Below are 19,100 nucleotides of genomic sequence, written 5' to 3'. Positions count from 1 at the left end.
CGAGTTATGCAGAAGCACGCGCTGACACTTTGAGTTCATCTGTGTCAGTACCTTCAGCATTGACTGAGATAAAGTAAGCATAGGTTGGGTTAATTTACATAATAAAAATACCTGTACGTTATTTTTAAGGTATTTTTATCCCCTGCAAGGGATTAATTTATTTTTTTAATTAATTAAAAAAAAAAAAGATTAATTTACTAGCTAAATTCTTTCCAATTTCATGCCACACTGAAGAATATAATATCATTCTCTACATTTACTCCTCTTATCTTCAGCTACACCTAGGTATTGTGTAGCTCTTTCATTTCCAAATACATAGGCCAAAATACTTCCCGAAATCTCTGCGTGCTCAATTAATGACAAATGGCTATTAGAAAACAACAACCTGCAATTGGCAATAAATCTAAGTGATTCATAAAGTCACTTAAGTTGTAGGGCCTTCTGAGGACCAATCAAATTAAACAAATTGTTACTTTGGATTGAAAAACGGTGAGTAGTGTAGAGGACAAAATGCTAATTGGCCAAATGGTCCATCATAAAAAATATTCCCAGATCCACATGCCTCATGCTGGTGTTTTAGAACATCTGTAAAGTTGTTTCTGGTGGAATGTGGCAACTGATAAGAAACATATACCAAAGTATCCAAAAAAGGAGACAGTTAATTACCTTTTTATTTATAACTTTAATTTTGTTTTTACTCCGTGGCTTGTAATAGTCTCATCTTAAAAAAAAAAAGCTTTCTCTTTGGCAAACACTGCTTTTCCTTTCTTAGGAACCCAGCATGGCTCTGTTTGGTTTGCTTGCTTTTTTGGGTGACAGTTTGGATACAAAAGCCAGCTGCGATATGCGCAGCTCTAGTAAGCTCTGTGCTTTATTCCTCGAGTAGAAATAGGAAAGAGACTTGTTTGAGAGATGGGCATTTGTATTACCGTCATGTCATCACAAGTTATTCTTTAAAATACAAATGTAAACGTAAGGATTGATTCTGTCCTCCTTTGTACATCAGTTCTCACTGTAAGTGAGATCGAAATCCAGCCTTCAACATCTAGGCTAGAGCCATCTGGATCCATTATACATTAGATTATAATAAATATTATAGTAGAGCAGTAGTGGAAAGCAAGTATTTAACAGTATCGTTTTAAAGGACTTAATCATGGTTAGCCTATTACTTTTATGTAGCAATCTTCCAGTAGTCATTACCTGTCTTGTATTGTACTAAATCTCTATAGATTATAGTAGATGTCCTTGAGCTTGCTTAGATCCTTAAGATTTTACTTCAGAATTTTAAAATTTAAAACATTAGTTATGATGCTGAAGTTCTGATATAAAAGAAATTACTTACAAAATGAAATTGTGTTTCGTTGCATTCAGAGGGGATTTTGCCATGGGCTCCTGTGTAGCTAGGATTAAACCTATAACGTATGAGACGTGATCTTTCATGGTGCTGTGTTCTCTTAGATTCCAAAAATACACAGTATCTTGCAGAGCAAATTCTCACTTAATAAATACAGTTTTGTTAAACGTTTACTGGAGAGAGAATGGAATGGTGGAGGTCATAGAGAGAGAAAATGTCTTGCATCTGTGGGTTTTTTTCCCCTATTCTCCCCTCTGCCACTCTGACCATTGCATAGACAGACACAAAAATTGAAGGAAAACAGTTTAAGTGTGAGTTATTTTTAGGTTTAGGTCAGTGGAGTGAGAGATTGTGGACCTGATTCTGAAGTGACTATCTGATAACCAAGGGTAGCTAGTGTGACTTTGGTGGGAATACTCCATGTTCCCACCATCCTTACTACAGGGAGAACTGGGGCTGCTCCAGGATGAAGAAGCTTTCGATATAATATTAAAAACAGCACAGAGAGCCGCTCCCAAAGATGTGAAATGGGCTTCAGTCCAGTCAACATGTGGTTGGATGCTGCTGGAAACGGTTTCTGGCAACTATTGCTATATTTATAGTACTGTGAAAAAAGGTTCAAGAAAGTATCTATAAAAGGTGTAGTTGGCTGGGAAGTCAAATTTCCAGGAGCCAAGAGCAACGAGGCTTTCATGTTCTCAGATTTTGGAGTGAAGAAGTGAAACAGTCTCTTGGCAGGATCCAGAGGAAGCAGACTAACTAGCAATAAGGTTCCCATCAATTGTCCATAACTCAGTGGACGGGCAGATCTACTTGAGTGAAGTTATGAATAAAAAGCAGTAAGTGGTGTTGTAATGGATAAAAAAACCCATGCTCCATCTCCGTGACATTTCTGCGCTGGGTGAACCCTGAGCCAGAAAGACATCACCAGCTTCACCTTTAAGCTGTAGGTAACAGGATGCTTCAGAAGTGATTTTTTTGACAACGCAATTATAGAATCATAGAATCGTTAAGGTTGGAAAAGACCCTTAAGATCATCAAGTCCAACCATTAACCTATCACTGCCAAGTCCATCACTATACCATGTCCAATTAGTAACATTGGTAAGAAAAGCCCTAGTGTATGCAGTTGGTATGAAAAGATTTAGGAGCTCTTGGTCATGGCAAACCCCCCCCCCCCCAAACCAGAAGGGAAAAATCAGGAAATGAGTTAGAAATCTGGCTGCCTCTCCTGCCATTCTCAGAAGAAAACGTAAGTCAGATGCACAGGAAACTGTGAAATTAGAAAATGTCTTTATGAGATAACTGGTGGTTAGAGGCTAGCCCTATTTATAAAGGCAGAGCCTACTTAAGTGGCAGGACCCTGTGTAAATTGCCCTAGCTATCTGCATTGAAGTTCTCCTGCAAAGCAGTAACAGATGAGATGGCCTTGTTAATAATCACATGAATGTTGCAGCTGATGTCTTTGCCCTGCTTGTGCTGCTCCCTGTTGAACCGAAGTAAATAAAATGCCGCAAGGGTAAATAAACTGGTAAGGGGGGAATTACTGCCTCCCTTTCAATAACGGAACAGCTCTTGCTAGTCTTGAGCGGAGGAACAACTCTGAAAGCTTTGCCAGGGAGAAGCAGCATGTTTGGGAGTGTGGGAAACAGAATGAAAAAAGAGAAAAGCCAAATGATGACCAAAAGGAAAGGGAGGAGCAAAAGAAAAACTCACTTATAATCCGATTAAATCATTGAATCTGGGTGTGTCCCTAGCTTCATGTCTTGGTGGAAATGAAATAGATGTTGCAGGGCTCACTCCTTGATGCCAGGGTTTGCACATGAAACACATTTTCCGTACTGACAGATGGAAGCACTGATGACGAAGTATTCATTGAGAAGGGCTGGGGAGAGTATCTGCATGTTATAAAAGTGTGTATCTATCTGTTTAGTCCTGATGATCTGCTATCCTGATTTGAGCAGAAGCCAATTTTCAGTTTTATTTTGAAAGGCCTCCCTTTAAAGCTTTACTGTAAGCTCTCCCTCTCTATTGAATAGTTAAAAAAAAAAAAAAAAGAAGGTTTCTCCAGCCACTGAGACCATGCTTTCATGCCTTCAGAAAAGAGAGAAAATATATAAAGTTATTTTTACACAGATTGCAAGAGATCTGTTGCTTGGAGACGTATGCAAATATATCTTCAACCAGATTTCCAAAGTAGCCATAGGCTCTCTTTTTGTCAGGGGAAGAGAAGGAAGGAAGGAACAAAGAAATGACATGTAGAGGCAGTAGCACTGGTGTAACTGTTGAATGATGATCTAAAAGCACCAGCTTCTCCCTCTTCCAGTACACTGGAAAACTGGGAGAATAACCGGCATCTCCAGAGTTCAGCGGTGGCACGTTGGAGGCAGCCCTGACAGACGGAGGCACGTGCCTGGCAGCTCTGCCTGGCTCTTCTCCTCAGTTCCAGCCTCCATCGCTCTAAAGAGTATCCTGAAGACATGAGCTAAGCACGTCAGATTCTTTCATGTCTTCCTGATCTTGTATTCGGTGCTCCTTCAATATTAGCTGTCCAAAAAGAAACCAGAAATACTCACTACCACCTGGGAAACTTCTTCATTGACAGCTCATTGCCATTTAGTACTGGCTTAGCAATCCATGCAGGTCTAATCTTTCTTCTGGTTATTACAAAATACAGCTGCGTTTTGGTTTTTTCCCTCAGAGAATTTTCTGGCTTTGTATTTAAAGCGTCTCTCTCCTGTACCTATCTTCTGAGAAGGTGTCTCCTGAAATTTCCTGTTATCGTCATGCCTTCCATCCACAGCCCACTAGATTTGTCAGAGCAATGCAAACTCCAGTTTGAAGTGAAAGAGTAGATTATAGAGGAAACAAACTTTCTTCAACTTAAACATTTTTAAAAGATAAGACCTGCCCCACTGTCTGTAACCAGTCAGTTAAAACGACTGCTAAAATGGGCAGAGACAGCTCCTGGCTTCTCACCATCACAGTCAAACCAGGGTGTTGCTGCCCAGAGGAGGAGGGACCAAGGCCTTATCTCTCTGTCTCTGCCATGGGAGGGAAAGGGGGCACAGGTTGACTTGGAATAGAAATCCAAGAGGAAAACCTCTGAAGAAATGGGCTTGCTTTTCTTGCTACTGTCACATTTGAGGAACGGGAGGAGCAGGCTCGGCAGCAGCAGTCGGTCCGGCTCTCCAGGGCTTTGACACTGCAAGTCAGCACTGCCTTGCTGCCCCAAGGAGTGCGTTGCCCGAGGCAACCATCTGCTTCTCAATGCCTACTTCTGGCCCTCTAGAAGTGAATAGTTGGAAAATGAAAATCTGATTTTGGTTGAAATCAACAAAGTCCTTACGACATTAAATGCAATAGGCCCACTAGTAACATAGCCTAATTGCTGTTTTGTTCTTTTAAAACAGGGTGTCCAAAAGGTACTTATGGTTCAAACTGCCAAAAACCCTGTAAATGCATGAATGGAGGCCATTGCGACCCTGCGTCGGGAACTTGTGATTGTGCGCCTGGTTTCATTGGAGCCGACTGCAGTAAAAGTAAGCCAACATTCATGTTCTGCTTCTTTCAAAAAACAGCAGAGAGAATAATCTGCATTAAGAGCTTGTCAGCAGAAAAACAGACAGATCCCAGCTACCTCCTCCTTGAATTGTAAATCAGGATTCCAGCTTTGTAAAAAATCTCTTGCAAAATATTTTCCCTCTCTTCTGCATGCATAGAAGCAAGGACACTCATCCCAGGATTACAACCTGCTTGCCCAAATTTATTTCTAGAGCCAGCTCAGCATGAATTGCTCAAGTTCCTTCTTCCTGTCCAAAATTTCTAGGTTGAGAAATTATCTCAATATTTTACTTCACACTGTGGTGCCATTAGTTTCAATAAATGGGAAAAAGATCAAGTTTTGTCATGGCAAAACGGGTAAAAGGCTCCATGGCAACCCTACTCTTACTTCTCTATTTCTGAGCTAAATTGTGTGGCTGAATTCCTGTGCTATTTCCAAAGCTATGATCTCTATGGAGTTCTCTTCAGCTTATTCACAGAAAGGCAATGCTTTAATGTTTAGCAGCCTATAGCTTTGCTCTTCAGCATGGGACAGCATCAATATTAAGGAAGGGAAGACGTCATTAGCTGGAAGGATGAGCAGCTGATATTTCAGTTGTACACTCACCTTTTTGGTAGGAAACCTACTAAATGTTCCATGTGAAACCATGGATTGTATTTATAACCTCAAGTAAAGTCTCAGAGGAAGAAGCAGTCATGTCTTTGGATGGGTTTTGGTTTCATAGTTGTCACTTTGAAGCACATCAGCTGGAATAAAAATGAAGCCAACTCTACCTATAGGATCCTGCCTATGTTAAAAATGAAAGCTGGCATTGGATACCCAGGGTGTTTAACAAAAGCCTGTATTTCCTTCAGCTTGCCCTGAAAACCGATATGGGAAGGACTGCACCCTGTTCTGTGCATGTGGTAAAGGTCAGTGTGACCCACAGACTGGCAAGTGTTCCTGTCCTCCCGGCCAAATGGGACCCAGCTGCCAGCAAGGTAACAAAGCGGGACCCACGGTCATCTCGTCACTGGGGCACGTACTTAAAAACCCCAGCAAATAAAACTCAGCGACAAACATTGTTTATGGCTGTGTTTCCCAATGCCTTTGCTTGACAGCACTGCAGTTGTTTGCTGTACTCAGCCCCTGTCCCTCTCCGCTCCAGCACCCTGCCTTTATCCTACCCCCATCTCCTGCCCACTGCTTTGCTCCACCACACTTGGTACCACTGCACTGGTTTCTCCATAAAGCTAAAGTCACTCTTTTCTGAGACTGCAGTCCAACCAGAACATAAAGATGGGGAAAAGGGTAGTTTGGACCACACATGAGCAGTGTAAGGGCGCTGTGGATGGATGGGACTAAATCCAGAAGTAAATCACTTGAACAGAAAAAGTGAAGGGAGAGGATTTACTGAAGAGAAGGAGTTGAGAGATGGGTCAAAAGGAGGAGAGCAAGAAGAGCAAATGTGGAGTGAAGCCAAGCGAGGAGATATGCCAAGACAGAGAGTGTTTGGATGAAACTGCTAATAAGAATCATGGAGTGGTTTGGGTTGGAAGGGACCTTTAAAGGTCATCTAGTCCAGCCTCCCTGCAATGAGCAAGGACATCTTTGACTTGATCAGGTTGCTCAGAGCCCCGTCCAACCTGACCTTGAATGTTTCCAAGGATGGAGCATCTACCACCTCTCTGGGCAAGCTGTTCTAGTGTTTCATAAGCATGGAGTAGTGTCCCACAGCCCTCGGGAGACACCAGGCACTTAGGATACTCTGTGGGGAGCATGTGTTTGTATTTATTCCCTGTCACCTTCATCCTTTTTTAGGATGCTAATTTATTTTTTTTCCAAACTTTGTTAATTCTCTGTAGTGTGTCCCCAGGGACAATATGGCCCCAACTGCCACCTGACATGTACCTGTCAGAACGGTGGTATCTGTGACCACGTGGATGGCAACTGCACTTGCGGGCTCGGCTGGACAGGAAGATCGTGTGAGAAGGGTAATTTTCTGCTTTGATGATAGTGAACATGTATATTGAAGCTGGGGTTTGCAGTGTCCACAGACCCACAAAAGGGGACAGGTTTTGCTTAAGCAGACTCTCCCAGCTGCATTCATCTCTAGCTTCTCTCACGCTGAACTGCCCCTAGTCAGAGCTTTAGGTCTTTTTTCAGAGACAGTTTCCTCGTGAGTCCTGCTCTATAATTCTCATAAACAACTTTGCATGGGCTCCTGGTTCTTCTCCTGTCCAACTTCTGCGTTCTTTTGTTCGTGAGAACATGGTTTTGTATCTTCTTTCACGTTGTCCTCTGAGGTCAGCAGAAGCCCACATCTCCTTCCTCTCTTGTTACGTTCTCTCTCGTTATTCTCTGACATTGGACTGCAGTTGAACTTCCCATGTATTGACTTCCCTGCTAGTACAGTTCTGACAACATCTATCCAAAGCACTTGAGATTGTCTTGCTATTTCTTCCTTACTCTTCTCCATGACAGCTCTCCCTTACACAGGACAAAGCGCACCAAGCTCAGTTTTCACTCCAGAAACCCTCCTGCCAGCCCAAAGTAGAGTTTTTCCACATCTTTCTGTCCATCTCCCAAAAGTCATTCTGCATTTCTGTGTTCCCATTTCTCTCTCCAGATAAAAGATATCTGTATAGTTATGGACTTCAGTGTTCAGGAAACCATGAGTTTACTGCTATGATGTCAAATAAATAGTTCTGAGTTCACATTCAAGACAAATGTCATCATTACATCGTAACTGCCACGGTGCAATCTTCCCAACGCACTCCTGGGCCCTCATTTACAGCTTTTCTGTCTCTGACATCTGTAGAATATTCATGCCAAACTCAATATGTATCTTTACCAAGAAGTAGTCGTTATAAGGAAGCATCCCTATATAAAACTGTGGCATAGAAATGACACTTTTTAGCAGAATTCTTCAATGCAATTGTTTCACTTTGCACGTGAGAAGACTCAGAGACCTGCTTCGTGCATGCATGTGTGTGCAGAGAAGGAGCAGGGAGAAAAGGAAAGATGCTAACTGCATGGAGCCACGCACAATGCGAATACCACCATGGGCAGGTGCTGAAATACCCTTCCCCCCAAAGAGTGCAGTTTACCAATAACTGGCTAACTTCCCGTTGCGTAGGCCACCTGTGTTCATCTCTATTTGTCTGTTCCTTGAAATCTCCGTGACCACCCCTAGGCTGCATTTGTGTTGCAAAGGCTCAGTAGGCTCACGCAGGTGTCACCACGTGGAGTGGTGGATTGTGGGTGTATCTTATAGATGTGCTTAGATAAAACACCTCTGGTATCAAGCACGGGGTAGACATGCACACAGCGCATAAAGAACTGTATTATAGCACTAGAAAGAGCTTCACTGTTTATCTTTTGACAGAGACGGCCAAGTTATTGGAACCTTGAGTCTTGATTTCCACAGCATTGTAGTTCTGCGTATGTTTTGACTGGAAATCAAAGACAGCTAATCAGGCATCCTTTTTCTAGTGATTAGATATGATGTTCTCGAAAGATCTTGTCTGACATTTGCAGAGTTATGAATCTGATTATTTGGACGGCCCCATTCATTTAAGTTGGTCTGTCCAGATTCAAATTATCACAGCTCTGGGAAGTTAACTTAGGCAGAAATGATGCCTAAGTTAATGATGTTGGCACAGTCACTTTTGCATGTCTTGACTTTCAGTAATTTGAGATGTGTTTAGTTCTGTAAAAGCAGATATCTCATTATACATGGAAAGTCTGTCGCTATGTGTGAAAAAGAGATCCTCCCGGTTTTATTAGGAATTGGAATAGTGTGAACTCCAATGATGACACAGAGGAGGAAAAGCTATGTGTTTGCTTTCACGCTTTCTAAGTGCCTAAAAGAAAATATTGCTGTAGGTATGGAAAAAAAAAAAACAGAAGATACCATTTATACCATTTACTATGTGCCTTTACAACACATGGTGCGGGTTCAACATTCACTTCATAGAGAGACAAATTAAAAAAGGTAGACTATAAAAAGTACAAGGAAATTGCTGTTCAAACATCTATATAATATAAAAGATTTCTCATCAAAATATGTAAATGCATCGCATTCTGCAGTGGTGCAGAAATGCTGGGTCTTCGTAATGGTCTCCTCGGGTCTGCAAGTTATTGTATGGGCATCGTATCTCAGCTATACCAACTATCACATAAGAGCTTTTCTGGGTGAGGTCAGTGATTATTTTTTTTCCTTTGTCTGTTTTTCTGTCTGTGTCCTGCCAGCAGAATGTCTCCCAGGGAAGTACGGCTCTGGCTGCGGCTTGGACTGCTCATGCCAGCACAACGGCACCTGCGACAGGTTCACAGGCTGCTGCCGGTGCCCTGAGGGTTACTACGGCCACTCCTGTGAGCACAGTAAGTGGAGGCACCCCGCGCAGCCCGGGTGCTCTGTTTTCCAACAGTAACGGGATGTGGGTCTTCAAGAGTAGTCATGTAAACACCTTGACAGTTCCATTAAAATTTTTGGGGTGTCCCAGATCACCCAGCTGCTTCCAGATCTGAGTAACTTGCATACCTCTGGTGCTGGAGTGGTACAAGTTTAAAATCCTCTAGCATTATTAGAGTTAATGGTAAACATCATTTTTGTTAGCTCCCAGGGAATGTAGCTGAGAATACAGAGGATTTTAAAAGGATCTACATTTTTCTTCATAAACCTGCGTCATTTGATATTTTCATTTTTCAGGGTGTCCCCTTGGGTTTTATGGGCTAAGCTGTCTTCGTGCATGTGCCTGTAAAAATGGAGCGAGCTGCGATGCAGTGACAGGACAGTGCATTTGTCCTTTGGGTTATCAAGGTGTCTACTGTGAGAAAGGTACTTGTACCCCTCTGATGTAAAAGGAAAAAAAAAAAAAACAAACAAAAAACCAAAATAAAACTCAAACAACCCATGTCATTACTCAAATGTTTGTTTGTTGAGACCAACTTCTTCCATATTTTGAGCTTTATGAATATGCTGAAACACTAGATTTGAGATTATCTGTTATATAGCTGGGTGTTCTTATTTCCTTATAAATTAACTAATCTGGTTCCAATTAATACGGTGAAAGTCCTGGTCTCTGTGACGTCTTGCAGCAATGAGTTTCACATGTGGTTTATTAAATATAAGTTCTTTTTACTGATTTTAAATTTGCTTCTAAAACTCTAAATAAGATTATTAAATAGGTGCATGTCAGACCTGTTGAGTGTTACGGAATGGTCTTCTAGAGAGTTCTAATTAAAAATGAAAATAAGTGCCAGTTACATTTCTGGGACAGATTTTACAGATACCTTTGATAGGTTAGATTAGACAAGCCCAACATAAAGAGAGTTCTTTATAAACACAATGCCTATTCCGCTACGTTCAATTCTTCATTAAACTTGGCATTTACGCCCGCTTCAGTGGAGAGTTTATGAGCTTTCCTCTGAGACGTCCTGGAAAAACTCTGGCCTAATGTACATCTTGCCATTCAAATGTGCGTCTAAAAAAGTGCTCTTGCTGTCAGGCTGCGGCAGGGGCTGGTTTGGAGAGAGGTGCCAGCGCCGGTGCGACTGCGGAGGAGCTCCTTGTGATCCAGAGACTGGGAAGTGCCTTTGTCCACCTGGGAAGACTGGAGACAAATGTGATGTTGGTAAGGGTAATATTTTTCTAAGGGCTGGACTATGTATAGTTAAACCAATATGACCTGTTGGTCTAAGCGTAACTGTGAAAGGACGTTTGTTGGTATTCAAGAACACATTGTTTGTAGCAAATTACTCTTATGGGTTATCAACAGCTTTATCAACAGGCTGTGCCTCTTGATTTAATCAATATTTAAATTCATACACCGATAGGAACACTGTTATGGGTCAGCTGTAAAATGTCATTTGCCTTGCATTTTGGAGAACGTGCGCTGGTGAAGAATATACCAAGAAGCCCACAGTTTTACAGATGTGGTTGGGAAGACTCCAGAGGGTGCAAATGGGTACGAAGGGATCCGATTGCCGTGTGTTTTGGCACACGGACATTTGTGACCCTTTTCAGACGAATGCAAAAGTATGTCCAGCTTTCCCAGGAAGCAGGGCGGAATCCCTGCAGATAAGGGTAGTGGAGCTGCAGCAGCTATGCCTGCCTGTGGGGTTCAGCAGTAGTCCAGGAATATTTAAACCAAATAAAATTCCCTCATTTGCAGCACGGGCACTTGGGCTGTGTGCATGGGAAATGATTGGCCCACGAGAGCAGAATTATTTTTGTAACAAGGGCATAAAAATAGGTGAGAAAATTCTCCTTTAGGGAAAATCAATCCCACCACTGTACCCTGATGAGCTGGTTTCAAGGTTGAGAGGCAGCAATGGCAGGCCAGGTTCTTGGGCCAGACTCTGATCGCAGTTATGCCAGAATAAATTTAGGGTAATCACTGAAGTAAAAGGAACTGCATGGGTTTAAACAAGTATAAGAAGAGATTTGTGATCCCAGCCTTGTGGCAAACAAGATAAAAGGAGTGAACGTCCCTGTGCTGATACTGGAGGTTCACACCAGGAACCATAATCCTGCTGAGCCCCAGAATCACAGTAGGGGAATATTATTTCTCTTTTTGTTCTAGGATAGGGCAGGAAACGGCTTTAAACAGCCTGTTATTAATGCAAAGTAATTGCTGGGAGCTTAAGTACTAGTGCAACCTGCAGAACGAAAATGGAGAATGATTTGCTTCCCTCTCCTCACCGTCCTGTGGTCAGAAATCGAAGCCACCCAGTCTGCAGGCACTGGTCCGCCGGGGGACAGCAGCCGCCCCCGCAGCCAGCACGGCACTGGGCATCCAGAGGCCTTTCCAGCAAAGTTTTAGGCAGAAGTGGAACGCAAGGGGGAAGCTCAGCACCAAAAATGTGAACTGAGGTTTTGCTTCTTGCAAACTCTAGGAGTCATTTTTATTTTTCTTAAATCAGCTAGGTAGCCCCCACCCGTGAAAAGCTGTTATGGGGTAGGTTTTATTTGCATTTTTATTTTCAATTAGGCTCAGTTCATCTGTGATATAACTGTGAGCAGCTGTGACTGTGCAATGGCCATAAAGATAAAAGGCCTGATTTTAATTTGAACTCTGGTAAAGCACCCATTAAACAGGCAAAATGTTAATTAAAAAAAAAAAAAGAGAGAGAATATAACAGACTTTTATGGGCGCTCTTTTTCTGTAGTAAATTAACATTGCAGACTTTCAAACAGATGTCTTAAGTACACATTGTTATTAACATGAAAATGTGGTATTACATAAATTAAAATCAGGTCCAGAGGTGTTCGAGGAGACCTTTTCTCATAACATTTCCTAATTGAAAAGGCCAAGCTCTGAGCGCACGGGGAGAGTTCTCCCACATGTTGGGGCTGCAGCTGATGCAGGGCTCAGCAGCACTTTTATTTACCTAATGCTGCCTGTGTGAGAAAGCGAGCGCCTTGATTATTTACAGTATTTTCTAGCGAGGTGAGGGAGAGAGGGCTATTGTTTACAGTGTATTTAGCACCCTGCCTTGTGACTTGCTGCTAACTTTTCCTTCATGCCTTTACTCTGACTGCATAAAAAAATTGCAAGGAGAATTTATCAGCCTAGGTATGAAATGTATTTGTATTTGGGAGTGAGATGTTTTGTGAGATTAATTTGCCAGGAGGCAGCAATTGTGCAATCAGAGTAAGACATAAGAGCATATATAAAAAGGATTAATTTTCAATTTCACATTCTTTGAGTGAAGGCTCTTTGGTGCACGCTGACAGCCAAGCCGTGCAGGGGAGAGCTGCAGGAGATAGTGTGGATCCAGGATGCTGACAGTAACTTTCCTGAGCAAATCCCAAGATCTTTTCTGTTGGGCTGTCAATGCCTGGTTTTACACCAGTAATGATTTCCATTCTGGGAACTTCTTTAGGACAGCTGGGCTACAGTTTGGGCGGACCATGTGGTAGACGAAACTTGAGGACCTCAAGGCTTTCCAAAATGTCATGTTTTAATGTTAACAGATGTAGGTGTCTAAGCAGCTTCCTGATCCCAGAGAACAGGGAGACTACTAGGGAACATTCAGCCTCTTCCAAACACTTCTGTCCTTCCAGATTGCAGGTCAGACCAGTATGGCCCCGACTGCTCCCTGCAATGCCAGTGTGCCAGCAAATCCCAGTGCAATCCATACAACGGGAACTGCGTGTGCCCGGCCACGTGGATGGGGCCAACCTGCAAAGAAGGTAACACAAGCTGGAGATGTGTGGACTTCCTTAGTAGAAGAAATCACTCATTGACTGTGGTGGTGGTCAGTGGGCCATTTGGACAGGAGTGTCAACCCACCATGCAAACATGGTGCTCAGCAGCAGCCACCACAGTTTGTGTCAAGTTGTGTGAGGCAGAAGCCTTTCTGCATTTCCACCTCTGGTGAAAAACTCGCAACCCATGATAGCAGCAGCTTTGCTTGGAAGGGTTGTGTTGGTGTGTGCTGCTCTCCTAAGGGTCCAGGAGCCTGATGTCGCAAATGCCAGGAGTCGTGCCAGGTGGTTGTGAGGTTTTGGCCAAGCTGAACTGACTCAGTGCAGTGGTTTCCCGTCAGAGCAGGATTCCTGAGGCTGCCTCCAGCACAGCTGTGTCAGAGAGCAGTGCACCCTTCTATGCGTGCCAGTATGAAATCTTGCCCTGAAACAGTTGATATCCACAGCCTCTGTGAGATGAATAAGGAGGTTTACTTGCTGTGCGTGCCATCACGTTTGGTTACGTTTTGTAGAGGTGTCAGGTTTTGAAGAGCATGGTGAGATGTGGTAAGCCAAATTAAGTTGATAAAATATTGGAAAATAGATTTCAATTGATTTGTGAGCGTCCTAAAGCACTCATCGCACTATCACAAAAGGGTTTGTTTGGTTTTTTTTATTTAGATAATTTCTTAATGAGATATAGTACTGAGTGGAAGTGTCCTCCCACTTGTAGTCTAATCACAACTGGCTTGATGGTGATACCATACAATTCTGCGTTTAGTTTAGGAATCACTTTGAGAGATGGTTTATTGTTTTGCCTGCTCTCTGCCTCTGTGAGGAGGCCAGTATGACTCAGTCCTCTACCTTCTTTTGAAGAGTACCATTTATTGAATTATTTAAGTGTAAATTGTATAATCTATATAGTATTTCAGTATTCTGTTATATAGACCTGAAACCGTGTTTCTACTTAATTCTCTAGGTGGCCCTCCAAAGCTTCCTTTTTATGAAGAACAAACTCAAGAAAGAGGGAATATTTTTCCAAGAGCTCTACAACAGTAACATTTGGACTAATAAATGAACTGTTTTATATGCACAGACGGTATTTGAATTTGGATATGAAAACAGCTATTCAATTCAGCTTGAATTGTACTGAAGTATTCACACTTCTTATGGAAGACTACAGAGGCCATTTAGTAGCTGGATCCTTTTAAAAAGTTGAATCTGTCTCATGTATTTATTCCTAGCCTCTTACCCCTTCATTAATCTGCTCTGGACATTCTTTCTGATATATAATATAATTCATTGTTTGAAAGCTTGGACATGTTTTTAATAAGACCAGCTCCAAAGAGTATCAGGATAAGCAGTATGTAACATATCAACGTGCAGTGAGCCACACCACGTGTAAGTGACTTTCTAAACCCGCTTGACAACCAGCGTGAAGTTTAATGAGCGTTTCATGGATTATGAAGCCAATACGGATTCACTGCAAAATCACATTGCACAGAAACTAGTGGGATTCTCCAAATTAATTCCTCTGTGAATAACATTGTGTGTTCTAGAAAAGCATTCAGTCTAATTTTAAACTTGTAACTGAACAAGAATCCACCACAGTCCTTGATAATTTGTTAATTAATTTAAGAATATGTACCACATTTCTAGTGTGGATTGACTGATTGGAAGGCCTCCATCTATATCTTGCTTACGCCTGAATCCATCTTCCAAAGAGCGTGGTGTCGTCTGTCAGGCTCTTCTGGCTTTCTGCGTTCTCTTATCTTGTCAGTTGAGTTTCTTGGTGCTTTGTCAAGTCAAACTGTGCAGCAGTTCTCATCAAACAGTACCTTCTAATGCAGAAATGAGTTTTATCTTGGATGGAGAAAGCAGATAGTAAGCAAGGCTAGATGTTTAAAGATACCGTCTGTGTTCTTTATATAAAGGATTATAATGTCCTTTTACTGCACAATAGTTTGATTAAGTTAGCGTTAAAAAGTCCTGATACCATTCAAGAGCTGCTCTTGGTCACTTAAGAGAACAGACATTTTGGTGCTATTTTGTCTGTTTAGACAGGTTGTTCTTTAATATAGGACTATGTCATTATAAAGATATAATGTTCTCTATTTTAATATTCTGAGTTAACCAGACTAAAAGATTTCAGAGTGCCTCTCTATACCTCTCTTTAGGTTAGGAGTTAGAAAATCTATGTAGTAACCTCTTGAGTCTGACTGTATCAAAAGTGCACTTATTAAAGAGTGTGAGGACCAGGGGCTCACCAGACACAGTAGTACAGGCAGTTCCAGGTCTTGTGTTCACACTGCCATTCACATACTGTAACAAATTGCAACTCTGCATGAGCAGGCTTTTGTCTTAGAAGAGACAAAGTGACAATAATTGATGCTAACTTGTGATTTTTAAAGATGATGTTTGTTGCTGAGGTTGGATAATGAGTAGGTGAAGTAACAGTTTTACCCCATGGTTCACCTCAGGTCTTAAACACATCTGCAGTCATTAACTGTCCAGTACAAAGCAAGTGATGCTTGCTCACTTGGGACTTCAATTCAAACTGTGATGTGTTGGAAGCAATACAGGTTTGGTAGGTATTTTTCAAGCTTCATGGAAGTCTTACTGTTATTCATCGCTTCATACATATTGAAAGTCATCCTAAACAAGCAAAGATATTTGTGAATGTGTCAGAATTAATTAACCAACTGTGCTTTCAGTCAGAAAATCACAGGGGCTGATGCTGATCCCTTGTCATTTCTTTAGAGCTCTGTGAGTGTCACTGAAAAGTTTACTCGATGTAAATGTGACAAAATCGTTGTTGTCCCAAAACTAGTCAGAAGTGTGTCAGTCTCAGCAGGGCTTTACTGCCAGCTGTGACATTTTAAATGTCCTTTTGGAGCTGTGCTGGCCTGGGTCTGATCCTACAATTACGTGAATTTGGGGCAATGTCACTGAACTGAACTCGAAGTGATAAGGTAAATCTCATGTGAAACAGTTAGATATAATCTTAGCAACTGCTGGAAAAGAACGACCCAAGTTAAGCAATTGACATATTTTGATCTTAACTATGTATTTACTGCAGAGCCGAACTACAATAGTAATGCAAGCATCGCATTATATTCAAGATTTTTCGTAGAATCATAGAATAAGTGAAGGTGCAAGAGACCCCTGGAGGTTCAGGCTTCGCTTCAAAGTTAAATGGGGTTGCTCGGAAATTCATCCAGTTGAGTTCTGAATAGCTCTAAGGCTGGAGATCCCACAACCTCTCTGAGCCCCTGTCCCAGTGAAAATTTCATGATCACGATTTTTTTTTTCCCAGTTTCTAATCAGAATTTCCTAAGTTTTAGCTTTGGTCTGCTGCTTCTCATCCTTTCAGTGTGTATCTCTGAGAAGTGTTTGGCTTCATCTTGTCTACAGCCTCCATGGGGTAGTTGAAGACAGCAGTAATACCTCCCCTTGGTCTTCTCTTCTGAAGACTGAGCAAGCCTTGCTCCCTCAGACCCAACTGTACCAGCCCCGATTACCTCGGTGCCCATCCGCCAGCTCCGTTCCAGTAAGTCGGACATTTCAGGTTAGGGAAAGGTGCCCAGTGCCTGGTATTGTTACTCAGCAGCTAATGCATAAAACCCAAGAAGTTACCTTTTGCTGTTTGACAGCAGTTTATCAAACGTACTGTTTTTTTCTTATCTGTGTATACTGATACATGATTAGAGCAGCTAATCAAAGGGGAAACCTTTCTCAAGCCATATTATTTACACCTGTGTATACTTGTTTACATTTTCCACAGTACCTTGGTAATAGAATTGTAAATATGTAGTATAAAGGAACTAAAAGATTTTTGTATTAAGTATTTTTAAAGAATGTCACAATTTTAGGTACGTGATGAAACACATATTTTAAGTGACTGATACTGAGCCTGTGCCAATGAATTAGAGGCCCAAGTAGATCTGCCTGGGAAATATTTCAGCAAACTTTTTTTTTAAATCGGAAAATGCCAATTCATACAAAACCATTCACATGGAATAGTCTTTTTTCTTTTTTTTTAATTCAGTCCTCCTTCAAAATACTTCTTAGCTTCTTTATGTTATTGCCTGGGGGAAAGAAGTTCACTTCAGTGCCATTAAACAGATCATTCTGATTTGGGGCTTGATACGACTTTGTTCCAAAACAAAGTACCATCATATAAAGGTAAATAAATCAAAACTAAATATTTCAAAAATATTAAAAGATTACTTTTGATGGGGTAGTTTTAAATGTCTCTTCTTGATTCTCTTATTTGTGAAGGTTTTTACTTTTTTCACAAGGCAGGGAAAGTGTTTACAGGATGTAGTTTTCTAGAAGAGCCAAAACTTTACATCACTAGCTATTAATTAAAAGAAGTTTACTTGCTTGTGATGTCTTTAATACGTTTTGATGCTGCTCCTTACTGCAGATTCACAAATTTACCTAATTGTGTGCCTAGAAAATAGTCTTTATTAGACAGCATGTACTTCTTAATGGGAAAGCTACTAAATTAGCTTTTCCATAGATTCATTTTGTGGCAAGTGAGTTTAATTACTACTAAAATATATAACTGCTTATTTGCTTCATCCGATTCCAGTGAAAAACTGTCAGGCTGATACTGTCCTGAACATAGCACTGGAGCTTGTTGAAAATGAAAGTGAAAACTTCAGTGAAAATGGTTTTTATATGTAAATTCGTGTCCATCTTCCACTTGGTAAATGCTTGCCTTGGCTCTCCATTTCCCAGAAGGCTGAAGTTAATTATGCTTTCTTGAAAAGAGCGCTCTGTGTATTCCACTGTAACACACTTGCATGCACAGATAACTCCTTTCAGAAAGACATTTGAATTATTTCGACCATGCAGTTTCTGTGCCAAATCCCACTCTCTTACCTTGTTGTATATTCCAGATAACTTCAGTTTGAGAAGAGTGGGAATGAGTTGAGTGTAACTCGGTGGGTCCAGCAGAGTCTTACTCAATGTGAATTCATGAAACCAGAACAACATGTTTTAAGTTAGACTTCAGTATTTATAACACTATCCTCATAGGAAAACAATCAGAATTTTAAAAATTCCCCGCTTCCCCTGCCAAAAATTATTATTCTACTTTTATCCTTTTTATGTTGAAGAACCGTAGCTATTAAAGTTTACCCAGATTTCGTGCCAACCATATTATTTTGATTGGCTGCAGATTTCTGTTTGTGTAAGTAATAACCATCATAGTATCAGGAGTTGCCAATGGGACAAACATGGAAATCGTACCTTTATGTCCTTCCCAGAAGAGCCAAAGACACATTTTGGAGCCATCGTGGCTTCATACTGTTGATCTAACAGTGACAAATAATGTTTCTGTTAAGAGTTTAGCTTCTTATCAGAGCAAAGAAAAGCTTAGGAAGGGTCCTTGAGAGAACTGGTGGACCAAGAAACCTCCATCCTCCCATCCCCCTGGTCATTTTTTTAATAGTTAGGCCAGAAACCTCCTCAGTCCCCAGTTCTTGAAGGACTTTCCCTGCGCGCTGACCTGTGGCTGACTGCAGCAGCTCCATGCGTGAGCTGCAACTGTGCCCAGTAATTCTTTTGCGGGGTCAAAGCTTTAAATTGTAACACTGTGTAAAGCAATTTCCAGTGGTAAACACCAAATCTCAGACTTGTAGAGCATAAATTGTTTATTCTGTTCTTTTTATTGCTTTTAATAAGCACTTGCATAGCAATGTTATGTCTTTGTGAATTTGTAACCCCTCTTCAAAGAATACGTGGGGTGTATCTCAGAACCGTACTGTACTTTCTGTTGTATCATAGTGAAAGAATGCTGATTTTTTTAATATACATGTCATTAAAACTTGTTCTTGTTTTCTTTTCTCCTTATTGATAGTCTTGAAGCAATAGGTTTATGTTGTGGATGGAACTTTACTCTGTTAAACTCATTCATATTCAGAGCAAACACACTGAAATCACACCTGCTTTTAGTAGTTGGTATAGAATAAATAATGGCCTATACGTACATGGGTT

General features: G+C 41.3%; 1 protein-coding gene across 5 annotated transcripts in view; it reads left to right on the top strand.

Moving 5' to 3' along the window:
* The window catches only part of LOC104022063 (uncharacterized), a 206,271-nt gene extending 187,383 nt beyond the window's left edge, over positions 1 to 18,888 (top strand). For 2 of the 5 annotated variants that reach the window (XM_087740363.1, XM_087740361.1), the window contains 8 exons: positions 4,767 to 4,895; positions 5,773 to 5,898; positions 6,763 to 6,891; positions 9,152 to 9,283; positions 9,612 to 9,740; positions 10,411 to 10,536; positions 12,972 to 13,100; positions 14,074 to 18,888. In XM_087740363.1, the coding sequence (XP_087596489.1) occupies positions 4,767 to 4,895; positions 5,773 to 5,898; positions 6,763 to 6,891; positions 9,152 to 9,283; positions 9,612 to 9,740; positions 10,411 to 10,536; positions 12,972 to 13,100; positions 14,074 to 14,153 (980 nt within the window). In that variant the 3' untranslated portion in view covers positions 14,154 to 18,888. Of the gene's footprint in view, positions 1 to 4,766; positions 4,896 to 5,772; positions 5,899 to 6,762; positions 6,892 to 9,151; positions 9,284 to 9,611; positions 9,741 to 10,410; positions 10,537 to 12,971; positions 13,101 to 14,073 lie in introns of those variants that run through there. The other 3 variants (XM_087740362.1, XM_087740364.1, XR_015700699.1) reach the window with 3 other exon arrangements.
* The last annotated feature ends 212 nt before the right edge of the window (positions 18,889 to 19,100 follow it).

Source organism: Nipponia nippon, unplaced genomic scaffold, assembly GCF_047370975.1.
Source record: "Nipponia nippon isolate SJK-2023a ecotype South Korea unplaced genomic scaffold, ASM4737097v1 scaffold_7, whole genome shotgun sequence".
Taxonomy (NCBI): domain Eukaryota; kingdom Metazoa; phylum Chordata; class Aves; order Pelecaniformes; family Threskiornithidae; genus Nipponia; species Nipponia nippon.
Note: the sequence above shows the minus strand (reverse complement) of the source record. Positions and strands in the feature narration are given on the sequence as shown.